Source organism: Nuphar pumila, chromosome 13 (genome assembly GCF_984573655.1).
Source record: "Nuphar pumila chromosome 13, dmNupPumi1.hap1.1, whole genome shotgun sequence".
In the NCBI taxonomy this organism is placed as follows: Eukaryota; Viridiplantae; Streptophyta; class Magnoliopsida; order Nymphaeales; family Nymphaeaceae; genus Nuphar; species Nuphar pumila.
Window position 1 is genome coordinate 103002635 of NC_143261.1, and position 14983 is coordinate 103017617.

A 14983-nucleotide genomic window follows, 5' to 3' on the forward strand; every position below is an offset into this window, starting at 1 on the left:
TTCATGCTCCGTTGGTTCCCTTTTGTTCAGAAATGCCTGCAAAGAGTTGGCAATGTGCACCGTAGCACCAGAATCAATCCACCAACTATGCAATGAAACATGAATTAGATTGCACTCATGAGAAACGAATGACCTATTACCTTTATTTTCGAGTCACTTCTTGAACTTCAAACAGTCTACCTTCTTATGCCCTTTCTTTTTGCAGAAGAAACACTTTATAGAAGGGCCTTCTGACTGGGATCTAGCTTTCGCCTGAGAGTTTGAACTCTCCTCAGTGACTCTCTTCTGATTCTTTTGAAGGAGTTTTTCTTTGGCCTCGACCTCTGTTTATCCTTATGAGAGGCCATATGTGCACTTGGCACCCTCTCACCCTTCAATCTCTCCTCTTCCTCAACACACTTACTCAAGAGGTCACTAAAAGACCACTCATCATTATGTGTGTTGTAAGAGATTTTAAATGGTTCATACTCAGTAGGTAACGAGGTAAATATCAGATGGACTAAAAAGGAGTCAGAGATGGCGAACTTCATGTCATTCAGTTGAGTCGCAATATTTCTCATTTCCAAAATATGCTGTCGGATGTAACTGTCACCAACATATTTCATAAACACTAATTTGGATATGAGCGTACTGGCCCTTGCCTTATTAGAAGTGACGAACTGAGCCTCAATGGCTCCCAGAAATTTCTTAACCGTCCTACAATGAGGAATGGCGCCTCGAATATTCTTAGCCACCCGAGATTGCAAAAGCAACAGGCTAAGTCTGTTCGAGCGCTCCCACTTCTCAGAGGCAGCCTTCTGATCGGTTGTGCTCTGCTCTGTAAGAGCGGGAGGTTCGTCAATTCTAAAGGCCAGATCTAAATCCATATAGCCCACAGTGAATAAGACGATTTCTTTCCAATCAAAAAAATTCGATCCGTCCAAGATAGGGATACTACTTGAACCATCGATATGAAAGGAACCTGATAAATCAAGGAACGAAAATGAAAAGACATTACTATTATTGCTCAGACGAGACTCGTGTTGAAAAGGTAAAAGTGAGACCCTTTATTTTCACCTTTACTGAAACAAGCATAGTTGAGCCATTATCGTTTCACTTTTGTGAAAACGATAATACTCATAATTGCTTCGTCTCTTCAATTCTCAAGGAATTGACTTCAGTCGGTGAAACTAGTAGATCATGAATCCAAAGGCAATTCAGCACTGTACCTTTGGGAACGAACATGCTTCATGGGTTGGAATACACATCTATTATCACACCTTGTGTAAATTTGGAACACAACGACCTACCTTTGGGTAGAATCGATATTTCATAAATTCACACACAATCATAATTATGAATTTTAATACGGTCCAAAGAATCCTTAATTAACATGACTCAGATCACTTTGGTGATTATATGAATCAGTCAATCAAAATCTTTTACCGAAAATCCTATTTGTATTATGGAGCACGCTCATGCACACATTTTAATGCATGTATATTCATGACATAATATCAGTTCATACTTCAACAAAAATGCATAAACTAATTGTCATAAATTTAGTTACAATTCATGCTTAAAATCATCATGCATAACTTAAACAACGCAAAATACATGAATTAACATGCATAAGTCATGCATTATTTAAAATAAATACTTTATAAAGCATGAAAAATAACAAAAGCATGCTCATATGGGTAAAACCCAGGGTCCACAAGTAGGAACCGGTCTAAAAACACTCTGAACCGGTCTGAAACCGCCCCGAACCGGTCATCTAAGGGTCTGAACCGGTTCTAAACCTTATAAACTGATACTTAATATGAACAAAAGTTCATAAAACCCTATGACTGTATGTCAAAATCCTTGTATTTCTTTATATTTATGAAAACAGAGTCTCAGCATCTCGGAACTGGTGAAAAACTTGAAAGAACCGATCAAAAATGGCTCTGAACCGGTTCCGGAAGGGGTCGGATCAGGTTCCTGATCTGATTCAGTCTTAATAGTGTTTGGATCCTGCATTACATGGATCCGATCCGGTTTAAATGGGATCTGGGTCTGACCCGACCCTTAATACGGATCCGACCCGGGCCGAACAAAACCCGGGTTAGACCCGGTCCGAAACAGGCCCGGGTCGGACCCGGTACAAAACAGACCCCGAGTATGACCCGGTACAAAACGGATCCCGGGTGCAACCCGGTCCAAACCGGATTCTGGGTGCAACCCAGTCCAAACCGGATTTCGGGTGCAACCCGATCCATAACAGAACCGGGTTAGACCCGGTCCTATATGGACCCGGGTTCGACCCGGTTCGACCCGGTCCGAAACGGACCCCAGGTACGACCCAGTCAAAACCGGACCCGGGTCCGAAACGGACCCCGGGTTCGACCCGGCTCTTAATGGGTCCGGAACGAACCCATTTCAAAATGGAGACCCGGTCCGGTCCCCTGATTAAAATTAAACAAAAACCCGATGGATTTCTGTTTGAAATTTTAGGGAAACCGAAAAGGGTTTCCGCCCTTTTCGGTTCCACGGCAACCCACGTCGCCGTAACGGCGACTGACGCCGGACCCCGGCGACCTGCGTCACCCCATGGTGATGCCGATCCGGCGACCTCCCCCCCCGTCAGAAGATGTCGCCCCACGGCGACGCTTCACAGCTTTGTCGTCCAGTGGCAGAAGACCGACAGCGCCTGCCAGTCCGACGGTAGCCCCGGCGACATCAGCAAGGATGCCACCGACCAATGGCTGCCCTTGCCGGCAAAACGCCCCACGGCGAAACCCCGGCGAACCCACCTCCTCCCCGGCGACAGGTAAGGGTTTAGAATTTTTTTTTTTATTGTCGCCGCCAGTTTACAGGTAACTCCGGCGATGAGGTGGGAAAACTTGGGCGCCGGCAAGACCGCCACTGACACCTCTGCAGTTTTCCGGCAAAAGCAACTCGCCCGATGAGTGAAATGGAAAACAGAGAGAAAAGGGGTTTTTAAACCCCTTTCGACATATGTCGGTCACATAATCAGGCGACGGCTCACCGAGAGAGGATAAACCCCTCTGCAGCCCAATGGCCACAAGCGATTCGGGGGTTTATATCTGCTGGTTATCGGTGGTTGTCACCCCACGATGACTCCACCGATGCCCAAATCGCCGATACAGCCTACACGGCCACACGACGAAAATGCGTGGCAACGTGGGCCCATAACCCAATGATGGTGAATCCTGTAAAGCAAACACTGCACAGGAAGCGTACCTGAATTCGCCATTGTTCATGTAGGAAGTTCGGCGTTCTCCTCAGTCGATCGATGCCCACAATGAGCCCAGGCCTTAGGTCGACGGTGAGCAGGACCCTTTCCACTAAGTCTGAATACGGAATAGAATTCGGGCAGGATAATGGCTATGAACACTATCATTTTCGCAGCCCCTAACCCCTTATTTGTAATGGGAGATTAGGCAGTTACGTGAATGTGGTCTCTCCACATTTCATGTAACTCCCACCCACTATCTCCATTACTTGGCCACTTACCTGACCCACTAAGAGGGTGTCAAACCGGGTCACACTGTGGGTTGGACCCAAAACCCATAATGTCCAACAAAACAAAGTTGCTAGCAGCCTTTATTTGAGGTCAAGAGAGCATCCTATGCTAATAATGAAATTACATGCTAACAAGTTTTGCATATCTATATGAACAAACCCCTCGTTTTTTTTTGTATTTCAATTTTTCTGAGCTCTTTATTCTTGAAAGGCGGTTCCGTGTCATGTATTTAGCCTGATTCAATTACTGAACATGGAGTCTGATTGCTTTCTAGAGCCCCTTGTTTCGGTCATCTCTTTTTTGGTTTTCACATGCGTCAGTATCCTCGTGAAACAACTGGCAGCATTGTAGCAGGAGAAGAAGAAAGAGAAATACGTTCATGGAATGACATAATTGGAGGAGATCCATGTCTTTCTTCATTAAAAAAAAATGAATTCTCAACCATATCAATTGATAAGAGGAAACCTCGTTTTGCACAAGAAAGCAATTCCATGGCATGAAAGAGAAAACCGTAATTCGGTGAATCGTGTTAAGGAAGGAGAAGGTTGGCGACTATCGCAGTTACCTCCTGGGAGGGAGCCGCATCGTGCTTCTGGATTGTGGAGATGGATCTGTAGATGAACTTGCGCTCCCCGAGAGTGATGGCGGCCACCAGAGCTCCTCCCAGTGCCGCACCAAGAAGACGCTCCTGAAACGTTCAATTCCAAGAGGGAAAACGTACGACCCACTGTGAGAACGAACCAAACGCGAAGGTTGGGCAAAAGATAATAGAAATATGGAAAACGCCGAAAACGTGAGAGCCAAAGACCCAATCGATGTCAATGGAAGAAGTTGCCTCGCTTCCCGTCGAAAGGGCGAACAACCAGACATGGGTTTGCGGCCCTTACCTGAGCGATGACGCTAAGCATGATGAGGTGCACGGCGGAGAGAGAGAGAGATGGAGCGATGGCCCTGCAATTGCAAGCACTTGAGGAGGAGGAGACCCTCGAATACAGGTACACCGACGTCGCTTTGCGTCTATTTCTGGAGCCACTTTCCCGAGCAACTTGGGGTTGGTCTTTTTGCTTTGCGCTCACTCTTTGATAGTTGCGCCTTCCAGCTCATGGCCAGCCCTAGTTAAACGAGCTGGATTATTTAAAACACACACATATATATATATATATATACATATATATATATATATATAATTTAGGTTCTAAAACTTAATGATTAAATCTTAACTGTAAGCAACAGATTTTGAACCCTAAACTTATTTCTCGCAAGCTAAACAATTAAACCATCTATACATTCTATGGTTTACAATATATAAAATACATTTCCCAGCCAAACACCTTTACAAACCAAACACTAGTTGAGCCACAACCAGTTCAGCTCCTCTCAGCGTTAGCTAGTTCTAAGAAAGAGTTGATTTTTTTGTTTTTTAATTTCTCAAGATCTCACTGCACTTGGACTGTATCTGTTTCGATAAGTAGGTGGAGAGAGTAAGGTACAAGTGCGTACGGCGTACATCGACGCTACAGGTATGTAGAAGATATTTTTGGCGTACATGAGTGCTTTTTTACTACTTGATTTCATGAGATCCTATTTTGAAGAGAAGAATGTGTAACCGATCTACAGTTTCATGGTTGGCTTGTCTAAGGCAGCAATACATAAGATGATGGCGCGAGGAGAGGGCACCGTGAGAAAAAGAGCAATATATATATATATATATATATATATATATATATATATATATATATATAGAGAGAGAGAGAGAGAGAGAGAGTACGTTAAGCTTTTTTTTTTCTCTAAAAAAAATATATATATATATTCATTGTTTTGAAACAAGTGCTGTGCCCAGACCCCCGTAACCTGGTTATTGGCGGGTCCGCTCCAAACCCGAGACGGGGTCTGGTAGTTAACCGTTCGTTTCTTTCGCACGAACTCATAGAAAGTTTCAAACACGCTAAAACCGGCGGGGGAGTGCGGCGTTACGCGCGGGACACTTTCCGAAATGGTCACCGCCTCAAGCAATCCCTAGTCCCTGCACTCTCGAGTCGACTGTTTGTTTGAAACGGGAGTGCTATGCTAGCTAAGATTAAGAAGAAAGAAATGGGGCGACGGGGAAGAGTCGATGGCGTTACACCACCTCGAGGACCTAATCAACAGGAGGAAGTTGGCGCTCCACCTCCCCCGCGATAAATAACGGCAACGGTCCATCGTCGTCGTCAGCAGGCCTGAATTCCTTCGTCTTTCTTTCTTTTTTTCTTTCTTTTTAATTTGGATTTGCTTGCTCAATATATCTTTTTCATCCTCGCAAGTAGTAGTACTAGTAGTAGTAGTAGCAATGCATGAACTAGTTTCTCGCCCTCCCTCTTTGACATCGGTGGGACACAGATAAAGGAGGAACTAGGGTTCTTGTTATATGTAGGAGGGGTTAGGGGAAGATGGTTGATACGGTCGACGATATCGTATGTCGGTTGTGCATATCCGGGACGGTCATTGACTCTATTATCAAGGGGATCGTGGATTCTGTGAAGGAGGTGGAGGTTCGGTGCTTGAACGAGAGGCTGAGGTTCGTCGAGCAGGAGATGCAGAAGCTGGAAGGGTGCCTGAGGTTGAGACAGGAAGCGTTGGATGAAGATATCGTCAGCTTGATGGATTCGAGGGACAGTGTCTGGGAACGGCTGGAGGAGGCCGAGTCCTTGATCCTGAAGAGGGACGGGGAATTGGCAGCGGCAATGGAGCGGGAGTCCGCGCTCAGGGAAGCTATGCAGATTAAAGACAAGGAGATTAGTTCGATGAGGATGCTGCTGGATATGACCAAGAGCGAGGAAGCAAAGTGCTCGAACCTGTTCAGAATACGACGACGATATGATGAGCGCAGTGAAGATGACGATGACTATCACCTTGACAAGCTTAGGGAAGAAATAGGCCTGCAATTGGAAAACATTAGGCGCAAGGTAGAGGTCTGTCGGATCCGCTTGACTGAAGGAATGAGGGAGATCTGTCGCTCCCGAATAGGCAGAAATCAGAATCTCTCGAGTGCTGCCACCGATACAGCGTCTGAGTGTGCAATGCTCATCGACCAAGGAACCCCTTTCTTCCCCTATGGAAGCTCTGTTGGCGGGATGACAGAATCACAGGGTGATTTATTGGCAGCTACTGGTTTATGCGATCATTTACCCTACATCCATTACCCTTCCTGGGTCGATTTCCAGAAGGTTTTCTTCCAATTGTCCGAGACAAATATGGGATTCAAACAAATGGTGGATGTTCTGCAAATAACATTGGATGTGCTTTTCCTAAAGATGAACAAGATGGTTTGTACATATAAGATGGACCTTATCGAGCGATGGTGGGAGCACGAGCTTGAATCCCAAGTGTCCACCACAGTGCTTCAACATTACATGGGGGACCTTCAAGAGGATTCTGGAGCTAGAAATGCATACAGGATGTCCGATGAACGGATTGGACTGTCAAGTGAGCATTGGTTCATTGTCAAGGAGACAATCTCCCACTTGCGAGATGAATTGAATGAATGGGTTAGTGAAAATGAACAACCACCAAATAATCCTGTTTTTCCTAGATCAAGAAGTTCTCTGTCTGCTTCTTCTGATGAAAGTGTGACAAAGCCCCTTCGAGAAAAGCATGTTTCAGAGCATAACTTTGTAGGAATCTCTTCTTTGGAAGAGGATAGCAGCACTTTTCCTATAACACAAGGCATGGCATCATCAGAAACATCCTTTGAGAGTGGCCAACTGGGAACCTTCACGTATCCGCCAAAAGAGGAATCTTCATGCCAAGCTACCCATTCAGTTGCTATGATGATCAGGAACCATGAGTCTCTGATTAGACAAAAAATAGAAGAAAAAAAAATGGAAGAAATAAACTGGATCAAAGGAGAGGTTCCTAGGGAGAAGGGGTGCTCACCATCAAGAAGAGAGGCCTTATCTGATGCTACAAGGAACAGGATTCTAGACATCACATCAAAATTGGATAGCATCATCAAGGAGGATCCATTGTCATGGACAAGCCAAAGTATCTATATTGGAGCTTGCGAGATAGATCTGTTTCTTCCCCAGGATGTTCTTTCTAAAAAGAAACTTGAGGGGAAACAGATTCTGGATAACTTAGATGGTGTATTGGTTCATTCTTCAAGCAAAGTGAATCTACACGAGATAATACAACTGAAATATGAGAGAGAAGAGGTTGATATCCATAGCATGATAATGAAAGAAATGTTTGCACTTCTATTTCTAGAATGTGTCAAGGAGGTGAATCTTCAAGCACAAGACCAGGCTATGTTGAGCCTGATGAGGGATGACATACTTGGACTTGTTGTTAAAAACATGCTTGTGAATTGGAATGGGGAAAAAGACCTCACCAAAAGAATAAACTTGAGTGACATCACCAGGAAGAATGCTAGGCCATGTTCAAGCAAAAACAACTATTTAGGAGTCTTTGAGAGGGAGAAAATGTTCCCACAAGACAACATTTTACAAACCCTAGATGAGGGAAAAAAACAAATATATCAACTATCAAGGATTCTAGGTAATATAAATGACACAAGCATTCATTCTTCAAGCGAAATAATCTCACATGAGGAAATAAGGCAACTAGAACAAGATAGAGAAGATGCTGACCTCCAGGCCACTGTAATGAGAGAGGACCTTTTGCTTCTATTTAGAGAATATGTAAAGGGATTTAGTCTTCATTTAGAAGACAGATCCACATTGAGCATCATGAGAGAAGACACTCTGATGCTCATTATTAGGCAGATGTTTGTGGAGTGGGATTGTGAAAAGGACTCTTGTAGTGTTCAAAAGTTGAACAATATAATCAGGGACAATGTTTTCTCAAGCCAAATTGACTGTGGAAGATACTGTGGGAAGGGAGATTTGTTTCCAAAAGGTACTAATTCACAAGCCATACTCGAAGCTAGTGAAGAAGAAACAAGTCTATGCATGCAGGTTGTTCATAATTTCAATGATGTAATTCATACCCCAAGTGATGCAAGCTTGCCTAAGGCAATAAGGATACTAAAACAAGATAGAGAAGATTCTGACATCCATATTATGATAATGAAAGAAATGACTGTGCTTTTATTGAGAGGATACCTGGAACAGTTGAATCATCAAGTAGAAGACAATGTCATACTGAATCTTGTGAGGGAGGGCATTCTTGCACTTGCTTTCAGAGAGATGTTTATGGACTGGAAGAATCAAAAGAATTCCTGCAGTGAGTCGAGCTTGGACAATGCTATTAATGGGAAAGAGCTATCAACTTCAACCAAAGGTGATTATAAAAAAAAATTATGTCTTTCTGAAGATTCTATGTCACAAGACGTTCTCCAGGCTAGAGATCATGCTGGCATATCACCACTGTCACTGGTTTTAGATCATTCTGCCTCTAGCGATTCAATAGTTTGTCCTTCAATTGAGGCAAACTTCTGTGAGGAAATAAGGGAACTAGAACAGGTTCCAATCGAATCTGACATCCAGATAGTGATAATGAAGGAAGTTTTGGTTGTTCTATTCAGAGAGTATGCAGCTTGGTTGTCTCTTCAAATAGAAGACCAAGTCATATCAGGTCTGATGATGGAAGATGTCCTTAAGCTTGCTGTTAGAGGGATGCTCGTGGACTGGAATGATGAAATGGATTTCTGCAGTATTGGGTCATTCATCTTAGAGGATGTGTATCTAACCATTCTTAGTGAGGCTACAAAAGACAGAGATCTTAATGCTGATGCTAGCTCATCAGCATTTGAAACAGACAGCAAATACAACACTGTTGTGAAATACTTGCCATTTGCTGACTGCTATACAACGGATCTGTACATGATGGATGATGGAATTTCTGAACAAGTTTTGCATTCATTGTTAAAGTTTGTTGAAAGGAAAATCACGATGGTGGATGATGGCAGCAATTTTGTAGAACAGGACACAAATTTTATGCCTGTTTCTCATGAGCTTACTGAGTTGAATGAACAAAATACTCGGTACGTGGATATTTTGGCTGAAAAGGAGGACGCTTCGGGTGAATTAAATAAAAGGCTTGAGAAGGCTTTAAAACAAATACTTAAGAACAGGATGAAGTTGAGGGAATCAGAATCGAGTCTGGATATTTCATTGGGTGATTACAAACAGAAGGCCCTTGCTGAAACCATCTCTGACGATATGGCACAGAGTATGTCACAGACAACTTGGAAACCCAAACGGATGCCTTGCATGTATATCGGTAATGAAGAGAACAAGGGGAACTGTGAGGAACCTATGGATGTCTCTGTAGTGAACCTCTCTCAAATATCCATGAACTTAGAGCATACAGTGCATGAGAAATTAAGTGTCATCAACTTAAGGTATTTCCCCTAAAGGCATTTAAGTTTTTAATGGATATGAAGTAGTACCATTTTATTAATAGAAAAGGCTGGCTTAGACTTTTGGGAAGGTCAACAGAGTACTGCCAATAGATCAGAATTGATGGTGACTTGTCTGTGCTTCTGTTTTGCATGTTAAATAGTGAGGACATTATTGCTGGAATAATTTCTTGATCATACTTGACGTTTGAGACTGGTATGCGTCCCTTATGTACTTATTAAAGAAATGGTTTAGAACACAATATCATTTGTTGAAATTTATGCAAGAAATGAATATTCTGCATTTGCTTCCCACATAAATTATATGAAGCTTAGACAGCATACCAATTATTGTAAAGCAGCAGATTGCAATGTTGCATAGATATCCAACATTTGGACGTCATTGTGTAGTATTATACAACTTTGGATTGACTTTTGACACATGCTTAATTCTTGATGTTATAAATCTCTAAAGCTGTTTGGGGAATATCAAATTTTGTTAATTGCCTCCTTAACCTTTTTTTTATTTTTTGAAAGGAAAGATTGACTATGATTTACTTGAGTATAACGGATTGTTATGCTCAGGTAGAACAAGTTGCTGACCACACACACACATGCATACACATGGGCTGTAACTTATATCACTCAAATGTAGTATTGTGGTTGTTATACTCAGATGGACCAACCACACACATATGCATACACGCAAATGTATATACATGTTTTTCTTTGTGAAGAACATGTTTAGATCCTGTGTTTGTGATATGTAAGCAGGTTTTTTCAAGGGATTAAAAAATCATTGGCCCACACAAAATCTTTCGGGGCTTACAAATCATGATTTCACGTCAGAAAAACATGATCCAACACGCAATCTTTAGCAAACAAGCCACACTGAAAACACCTACATGGTCAAATAGAGTTGATATTAGCTTGCACCTATGACTTTCACCTAGTGTTATTAAAAGCGTGCCTCGCCTCGCCTCAAGGCGAGGGGCTTTGTGCCTTGAGGCGCAGGCATAAAGCGCACGCCTCATACGCCTTGAGGCGTACGCCTCATAAAGGCGAAGCGCACCTCAAGGTGAGGTGTGTACGCCTCACCTTGTTTTGGAATTTTTATTTGATTTCACTGCAAGCTGCATATGATTTCACCAGTTCTTTATTACAACCAGCAGAGGACATTTGTTGAACTTATGCCATGATATACATGTGCTCAAGATATGAAGTTAGATTATCAATTACAAACTAAAATGTCTATTGCTACTGTTGCTATGAAAGATTATTGATGTTTTCTGATTTTTTTCTTTAAAAGAAAAAACAAATAAATGAGAAAAAAATCAAAATCATGGTGCAATGCTACAAATCGTAATCATACAATAAGGTTTTTGCTTGTAAAATATGTTCCTTGATTTTCCTGTTTGTTTTTAATAGATCATGGACAATGGGAGTCTTAGATAGAAATGTGTTAGAAACCTATCCTTCAAGATAAAAGACTTCCTGATTGGTAGGTTTTCTGATTTTCCCTTATTATCTGTAGGCACTGAGGTGTCATATCATTCGGTTGCATTCTTCCCATGCTTATCAAGACAATTGCACAATATTCTTCTTTCAAAACTTCAAGTCTAGGTACAATTATGTGTCTATCCATCTTTCATAGATTGTTACCAATAGATTGTTAATTTTGATATTTGTGCAAAATGAAAAAATAAAATCATTGTTATTGCTGATAGAAATGGCATAAAGGAGACTTATAAGTAACCCCAATTCACATTTAAGAGATTAAAATAATGGAAAACAAGAGAGACCTTGAGTGCTACTTCAGTAGCCATTCCAGTGGCACAGAATAAGTGACCATTGCAAGAAATACCTGAGTCATTGCAAATTGCACAAATCTCAGCTAACGTCGGCAGATTGTTATCCATATTGTAGTAACTCCAATCAACAATCCCGCCATCCTTTGGATTATATGTCGTGCCTTCAATATTTATTTGAGAATTTTTATTTTTTGTTGGTTGTTGCTTCATCAATAAAGCATTTTTTATTTATTTATAATTTTAGATATTTTTTATATATATTTTTTTAAGTTTAAAAAAAATTGAGGCTTACGCTTTATGCCCCGAGGCTTACGCTTTACGCCTCGAGGCTTACGCGTCGCCTTAGATTTTGGTGGATCGCCTCGCTACGCCTCAACGCTTTTCACAACACTGCTTTCACCTCAATAGTATGGTACCTTCAATAGAAGCAAACATTTTCGCCATATATATAAGTAAAATTCTACAAGATTGTAGATGATAATTTTCTATGCATGTGTGGTTGCAGTGTAATGAAATATGCAAAAATACAAAATGAGGGCTTCTAAGGGCTTACAAGATACATAAACACAAAGTGCACGTGCACGTACATAAGTCCAACTAAGGGACAATACAAGAGCACAAAGGCACTAAATGCATTCAAGACAATAAAGAACTAAAGAGAATAACACAATATAAAAAAATATTGATATTATTTGGCATGAATGCTTAAGAGAAGCTTTAACATAAATGGGGACAAGTAGTCCCTTTATATACAAAAAAGCCCACGGCTTAAAGTCATTGGGAGCTCCCAACGACTCTATGGTCCCAATGACCATAGAGCCCCTACCATGTAGAAAAGGGGACAAAAAAAAGAAAAAAGAAAATACAAAATTATCCCTAGTGGACAACATCTATTACAAGAAGAAGAAAAGACAAAAATACCCCTAGAGATTATTACCTATTACATCATTATAAATAAAATATATATATATATGTACAATATGAAGCAAATATATATATATAGATACATCTTAACACCCCTTCTCAAACTTATGGTGTGATATACCGAAAGTTTTTGAAATATAAAAAAGAATCAATAAGAAGGATTCAAGTCTTCAAGTATCTTTAATGAAAATCTCCATCTTTATGACATATCAGAGAATTTTGCAAATAGAAGTCGTTAAATGTCTTTATTGGTGATCATATCTCGTCTACATATAATGACATTTAGATAAGAGGCATAATATGAGGAAAACATACAAGGTGAGAGAGTTTGTAATTAAAACAAACTATTGTCACCAAGAACAATAAGAATATCAATTTTAACAATTTTTTGAAACACCATGATTTCAAAAATAGATAGCCATTACAGATAATCATAATTATAAGCATCCAAAATAACAATGGACAAATAAACAAGTGAGTGATACACTACACTCACAGAATAACTAGGATTTCCATAAGAAGATGTCATTTATATTAAACAATCATCAGTTAGAGCATAAACTGAGGTGCACATAACTCACCCCAATAGAAATGCTAAGAAGAAATGATGCATCATATAAAATTTTGTGATGGACAACCAAATGCAATAAGAAGGCAACAAATACTCACGGAAATCAAAATCCATATAAGTGAATTCATATATAAGAACCGATTTGAAAAAGCAAAGTTTTCAAATCAAATCCAATAATGGTAGATGAAAACTTAGAATGAATATAGTGCAATCATATACACAACAAGATGTCGATTCAATCATATGCATAAACAATATGAGTAAGCTATAGAGAGAGAGGGATCTCAATCTAGATTACAAGTCTATTATGAGACAACAATTACATATAACATTAAAGAGGGCCAAAACATATATAAAGATTATCAAAGAACCATATAGAAAACCAAGTGCATACACAATTACAATAAATCATGGATACTTACAAAGAGATCAAAAACTCATGTATATGCAATAATCTTAATAACTTAAAGATACATATCTTATACAAAAGCTATGAAGAATCACATAAGATACATTTAAGCATATATGCAAATGGTAGATTAAGGCACTAAGAGTATATACCAAAGAGGGCATAATATAAAAATCAATATTTTATAAATAACAAGTTTGCAATGAATCAAGAGTCTTTAATCAAGAGCACACATGCCCACCAAAGATCTAAGGGGACAAGTACGTCCATCAATAATGAACAAGAACTAAAGTGAACCATGAGGGAAACACTTATAACACCCACAAAGGTAAACACAAGGAAGTTTCTCATAATGCTCAACTTAATATTTTATTAAAAACTAAATATGCAATAAAAACATAATATTTAAATTCCATGCAAAACATGTAAGATAAGAGCCATGAGATTAAGAAAATAACACAATCATAAGAACCACAAAAGGACCAACAAGAGACATTTATTAAAGTAAATAACTCCTATAAGAAATCATGTTTAATACCTTATGTACGAATAAACAATCTCATTCATCATGTAAGGCAATCACAAGTGCACAAGGATCAAATATCAATATAAAAATTATAGATCATAATTTTTAATACTTCAAAAACTACTTTAAGTTTCACATAAGAATACACCAAGAGTAAAGAGAGAAACATTAAACTCAAGTTAAGCACAATTTCATAAGATTATACTTGTGAAAGACACAATACCATTTCAAATTATTTTAAAATATATAATGATTTTTTTAAAAAAGAAACAAAATGCAGTTCAATAATAAATATGAACATGATTTGATACTTATAACCATGAATTATTCAAATAAATCATCTAAATGCAAACAATACATGCTCAAGAATACTAGATCATATACGTACATATCAAATAAAACAAGTTTTAAAAAAACTAAGATTCATACTAGATCTTATAAAAGCATACATATATAATTTCTTAAGATCAAACAAATATTATAAACCTTATAAAAAATAGATCCAACGATAATTTTAAAAAGAAACATTTAAAAAATTTAGTTTTTAATAAAAATAACAGATAATTTTTCAAAGATAAGAAAAATGAGTGTTTTCTTATGCATAATGCATGAGATAGATAACCCAAAAAACACTTAAAGATATAAGATACATACCGGGTCAAGATTTTCCTTGAATCCAAGCTACACAACGATCAAGAATCCTTCACTAAACACGAATTCAAACCAAATAATCCCAATTCCCAAAAGTGGCAAAATGCCAAGAAGGATTTCTTGGCTCTGATACCATGTAATGAAATATGCGAAAATACAAAATGAGCATCTCTAAGGGCTTACAAGATCATAAACACAACATGCACGTGCACATACATAAGTCCAACTAAGGGATAATACAAGTTC

The 14983-nt window shown here is 39.5% G+C and overlaps 1 protein-coding gene across 1 annotated transcript in view; it reads right to left on the bottom strand.

Moving 5' to 3' along the window:
• The window catches only part of LOC149819548 (zinc finger, C3HC4 type family protein), a 138298-nt gene extending 133720 nt beyond the window's left edge, over positions 1-4578 (bottom strand). Inside the window, exons 1-2 of the mRNA XM_089985695.1 lie at positions 4396-4578; positions 4074-4196 (exon numbers count right to left, since the gene is read on the bottom strand). Coding sequence (XP_089841821.1) covers positions 4074-4196; positions 4396-4416 — 144 coding nt within the window. The 5' untranslated portion in view covers positions 4417-4578. The remainder of the gene's footprint in view (positions 1-4073; positions 4197-4395) is intronic.
• Positions 4579-14983: the final 10405 nt, after the last annotated feature.